The 5,870-nt window shown below is 38.2% G+C and overlaps 1 protein-coding gene across 1 annotated transcript in view; it reads left to right on the forward strand.

Moving 5' to 3' along the window:
* LOC118381616 (coronin-2A-like) overlaps positions 1–5,870 on the forward strand; it is a 60,553-nt gene that overhangs the window by 51,956 nt on the left and 2,727 nt on the right. The window contains exon 10 of the mRNA XM_052464352.1: positions 4,675–4,745. Within this exon, the coding sequence (XP_052320312.1) occupies positions 4,675–4,745 (71 nt within the window). The remainder of the gene's footprint in view (positions 1–4,674; positions 4,746–5,870) is intronic.

Consider the following 5,870-nt stretch of genomic DNA (forward strand, 5'->3'; position numbering starts at 1 on the left):
GAATGGTACCAATACATCCTCCGAGAGCAACTTCTCCCAACAATCCAGGAACAGTTTGATGACGAACAATGCCTTTTCCAGCATGATGGAGAACCTTGCCATAAGGCAAAAGTGATAACTAAGTGGCTCGGGGAACAAAACATCTATATTTTGGGTCCATGGCCAGAAAACTACCCAGACCTTAATCCCATTGAGAACTTGTGGTCAATCCTCAAGAGGCGGGTGAACAAACAAAAACCCACAAATTCTGACAAACTCCAAGCATTGATTATGCAAGAATGGGCTGCCATCAGTCAGGATGTGGCTCAAAAGTTAATTGACAACATGTCAGGGTGGATTGCAGAGGTCTTGAAAAAGAAGGGTCAACACTGCAAATATTGACTCTTTTCATCAACTTCATGTAATTGTCAATAAAAGCCTTTGACACTTATGAAATGCTTGTAATCATACTTCAGTATTCCATAGTAACATCTGACAAAAATATCTAAAGACACTGAAGCAGCAAACTTTGTGGAAATTAATATTTGTGTCATTCTCAATACTTTTGGCCACAACTGTAGGGCAGTAGCGAGGGGTGACAAGATAATAAAGATCTAGCCTTGTGCAGATAACTACAACACTTTTCCTAGAAATAACTGTGCTTGTACTGTAGCTACCAGTAGAGTGGTCTTATTAAAGTATTCACATGAACACACTACCAGTAGAGTGGTCTTATTAAAGTATTCACACGAACACACTACCAGTAGAGAGATGTCTTATTAAAGTATTCACATGAACACACTACCAGTAGAGAGTGGTCTTATTAAAGTATTCACATGAACACACTATCAGTAGAGTGGTCTTATTAAAGTATTCACATGAACACACTACCAGTAGAGTGATGTCTTATTAAAGTATTCACATGAACACACTACCAGTAGAGAGATGTCTTATTAAAGTATTCACATGAACACACTACCAGTAGAGTAGTCTTATTAAAGTATTCACATGAACACACTACCAGTAGAGATGTCTTATTAAAGTATTCACATGAACACACTACCAGTAGACAGTGTCTTATTAAAGTATTCACATGAACACACTACCAGTAGAGTGGTCTTATTAAAGTATTCACATGAACACACTACCAGTAGAGAGATGTCTTATTAAAGTATTCACATGAACACACTACCAGTAGAGTGGTCTTATTAAAGTATTCACATGAACACACTACCAGTAGAGAGTGGTCTTATTAAAGTATTCACATGAACACACTACCAGTAGAGTGGTCTTATTAAAGTATTCACATGAACACACTACCAGTAGAGAGAGATGTCTTATTAAAGTATTCACATGAACACACTATCAGTAGAGTGGTCTTATTAAAGTATTCACATGAACACACTACCAGTAGGATGGTCTTATTAAAGTATTCACATGAACACACTACCAGTAGAGTGGTCTTATTAAAGTATTCACATGAACACACTACCAGTAGAGAGTGGTCTTATTAAAGTATTCACATGAACACACTACCAGTAGAGTGGTCTTATTAAAGTATTCACATGAACACACTACCAGTAGAGTGGTCTTATTAAAGTATTCACATGAACACACTATCAGTAGTGGTCTTATTAAAGTATTCACATGAACACACTACCATTATAGAGTGGTCTTATTAAAGTATTCACATGAACACACTACCAGTAGAGAGTGGTCTTATTAAAGTATTCACATGAACACACTACCAGTAGAGTGGTCTTATTAAAGTATTCACATGAACACACTACCAGTAGAGAGTGGTATTATTAAAGTATTCACATGAACACACTACCAGTAGAGTGGTCTTATTAAAGTATTCACATGAACACACTACCAGTAGAGAGATGTCTTATTAAAGTATTCACATGAACACACTACCAGTAGAGAGATGTCTTATTAAAGTATTCACATGAACACACTACCAGTAGAGTGGTCTTATTAAAGTATTCACATGAACACACTACCAGTAGAGAGTGGTCTTATTAAAGTATTCACATGAACACACTACCAGTAGAGTGGTCTTATTAAAGTATTCACATGAACACACTACCAGTAGAGTGGTCTTATTAAAGTATTCACATGAACACACTACCAGTAGAGAGATGTCTTATTAAAGTATTCACATGAACACACTATCAGTAGAGTAGTCTTATTAAAGTATTCACATGAACACACTACCAGTAGGATGGTCTTATTAAAGTATTCACATGAACACACTACCAGTAGAGTGGTCTTATTAAAGTATTCACATGAACACACTACCAGTAGAGAGTGGTCTTATTAAAGTATTCACATGAACACACTACCAGTAGAGTGGTCTTATTAAAGTATTCACATGAACACACTACCAGTAGAGTGGTCTTATTAAAGTATTCACATGAACACACTATCAGTAGTGGTCTTATTAAAGTATTCACATGAACACACTACCATTATAGAGTGGTCTTATTAAAGTATTCACATGAACACACTACCAGTAGAGAGTGGTCTTATTAAAGTATTCACATGAACACACTACCAGTAGAGTGGTCTTATTAAAGTATTCACATGAACACACTACCAGTAGAGAGTGGTATTATTAAAGTATTCACATGAACACACTACCAGTAGAGTGGTCTTATTAAAGTATTCACATGAACACACTACCAGTAGAGAGATGTCTTATTAAAGTATTCACATGAACACACTACCAGTAGAGAGATGTCTTATTAAAGTATTCACATGAACACACTACCAGTAGAGAGTGTTCTTATTAAAGTATTCACATGAACACACTACCAGTAGAGAGATGTCTTATTAAAGTATTCACATGAACACACTACCAGTAGAGAGATGTCTTATTAAAGTATTCACATGAACACACTACCAGTAGAGAGATGTCTTATTGAAGTATTCACATGAACACACTACCAGTAGAGAGTGGTCTTATTAAAGTATTCACATGAACACACTACCAGTAGAGAGTGTTCTTATTAAAGTATTCACATGAACACACTACCAGTAGAGAGTGGTCTTATTAAAGTATCCACATGAACACACTACCAGTAGAGAGTGGTCTTATTAAAGTATTCACATGAACACACTACCAGTAGAGAGTGGTCTTATTAAAGTATTCACATGAACACACTACCAGTAGAGTGGTCTTATTAAAGTATTCACATGAACACACTATCAGTAGAGTGGTCTTATTAAAGTATTCACATGAACACACTACCAGTAGAGAGTGGTCTTATTAAAGTATTCACATGAACACACTACCAGTAGAGAGATGTCTTATTAAAGTATTCACATGAACACACTACCAGTAGAGAGTGGTCTTATTAAAGTATTCACATGAACACACTACCAGTAGAGAGATGTCTTATTAAAGTATTCACATGAACACACTATCAGTAGAGTAGTCTTATTAAAGTATTCACATGAACACACTATCAGTAGTGGTCTTATTAAAGTATTCACTTTTAAACAATGACACGAACACACTACCAGTAGAGTGGTCTTATTAAAGTATTCACATGAACACACTACCAGTAGAGTGGTCTTATTAAAGTATTCACATGAACACACTACCAGTAGAGTGGTCTTATTAAAGTATTCACACGAACACACTACCAATAGAGAGATGTCTTATTAAAGTATTCACATGAACACACTATCAGTAGAGAGATGTCTTATTAAAGTATTCACATGAACACACTACCAGTAGAGAGTGGTCTTATTAAAGTATTCACATGAACACACTACCAGTAGAGAGTGGTCTTATTAAAGTATTCACATGAACACACTACCAGTAGAGAGATGTCTTATTAAAGTATTCACATGAACACACTATCAGTAGAGTAGTCTTATTAAAGTATTCACATGAACACACTATCAGTAGTGGTCTTATTAAAGTATTCACACGAACACACTACCAGTAGAGTGGTCTTATTAAAGTATTCACATGAACACACTACCAGTAGAGTGGTCTTATTAAAGTATTCACATGAACACACTACCAGTAGAGTGGTCTTATTAAAGTATTCACATGAACACACTACCAATAGAGAGATGTCTTATTAAAGTATTCACATGAACACACTATCAGTAGAGAGATGTCTTATTAAAGTATTCACATGAACACACTACCAGTAGAGAGTGGTCTTATTAAAGTATTCACATGAACACACTACCAGTAGAGAGTGGTCTTATTAAAGTATTCACACGAACACACTACCAGTAGAGAGTGGTCTTATTAAAGTATTCACATGAACACACTACCAGTAGAGAGTGGTCTTATTAAAGTATTCACATGAACACACTACCAGTAGAGAGTGGTCTTATTAAAGTATTCACATGAACACACTATCAGTAGTGGTCTTATTAAAGTATTCACACGAACACACTACCAGTAGAGAGTGGTCTATTAAAGTATTCACATGAACACACTACCAGTAGAGAGATGTCTTATTAAAGTATTCACAGCGTTCAAACACCATCACCCATACACAGTACATCAACACTGAAAATACAATAGTTCCACACTCAAAACACACACCTCTTCAATCAATTCCTCACTCTCTGTCATACACACACTAAAGTAGCCACTGTGTCAGGGCCTCTCCCTCTGTCCTTGTTATGTTGACGTGTGGCTGGCTGGTGTGGTGTTGACAGTGACAGTGAGCCTGGCGGGGCAGTGGGTGGTGGTGGCTGTGGCCCAGAGCCAGACACAGACGGACAGCCCGGTGACTGATGGGTCTGCTATTGACAGTGCCACTGAGATAATAAAGTGCTGTCCCACAGGCAGCTCCATTAGGGCCTGACAGTGACAGGGCTGGGCTGCTGCAGAAGGAGTCAGGACACACACACAACCACACACAACCACACACACACACACACACACACACACACACACACACACACACACACACACACACACACACACACACACACACACACACACACACACACACACACACACACACACACACACACACACACACACACCCACCCACCCACCCACCCACCCACCCACCAAGTGACAGCCAGCCAGCTAAGGACATGGATCTCTCTTTCCTGCCCTCTTTCTCTCTCTGTCTATTTCTGTCTCTTCTCCTTTTTAACTGTGGTGACAGGGCAGTGTGGAGGAACAGGGCAGATCATATCCCTGTTAAGGAAGCCTTGTTATTAGTGCGACTGCCACAGGCAGCAGGGTGACAGACAGGCCAGTGTTCACTGTTTCACATTCTCCTGCTCACTGAGCAACTCAAATGGATGACAGGAAGACAGAACAGTTGTACTGTGGAGACGACTGCAGCCTGCTTTCTTGAATATTGTCATTTCTATTGATGTACAGTTCAATCTGAAGTTTACAAATACATTTAATCTCAGTTTTTCACAATTCCTGACATTTAATCCTAGTAAAAATGCCCTGTCTTAGGTCAGTTAGGATCACCACATTATTTTAAGAATGTGAAATGTCAGAGTAATAGTAGAGAGAATGATTTATTTCAGCTTTTATTTCTTTCACCACATTCCCAGTGGGTCAGAAGTTTACATACACTCAATTAGTATTTGGTAGCATTGCCTTTAAATTGTTTAACTTAGGTCAAACGTTTCGGGTAGCCTTCCACAAGCTTCCCACAATAAGTAGGGTGAATTTTGGCCCATTCCTCCTGACAGCTGGTGTAACTGAGTTAAGTTTGTAGGCCTCCTTGATCGCACACGCTTTTTCAGTTCTGCCCACAAATTTTCTATAGGATCAGGGCTTTGTGATGGCCTTGACTTTGTTGTCCTTAATCCATTTTCACAACTTTGGAAGTATGCTTGGGGTCATTGGCCATTTGGAAGACCCATTTTTGACCAAGCTT

Source organism: Oncorhynchus keta, chromosome 16 (assembly GCF_023373465.1).
Source record: "Oncorhynchus keta strain PuntledgeMale-10-30-2019 chromosome 16, Oket_V2, whole genome shotgun sequence".
NCBI classification, from domain to species: domain Eukaryota; kingdom Metazoa; phylum Chordata; class Actinopteri; order Salmoniformes; family Salmonidae; genus Oncorhynchus; species Oncorhynchus keta.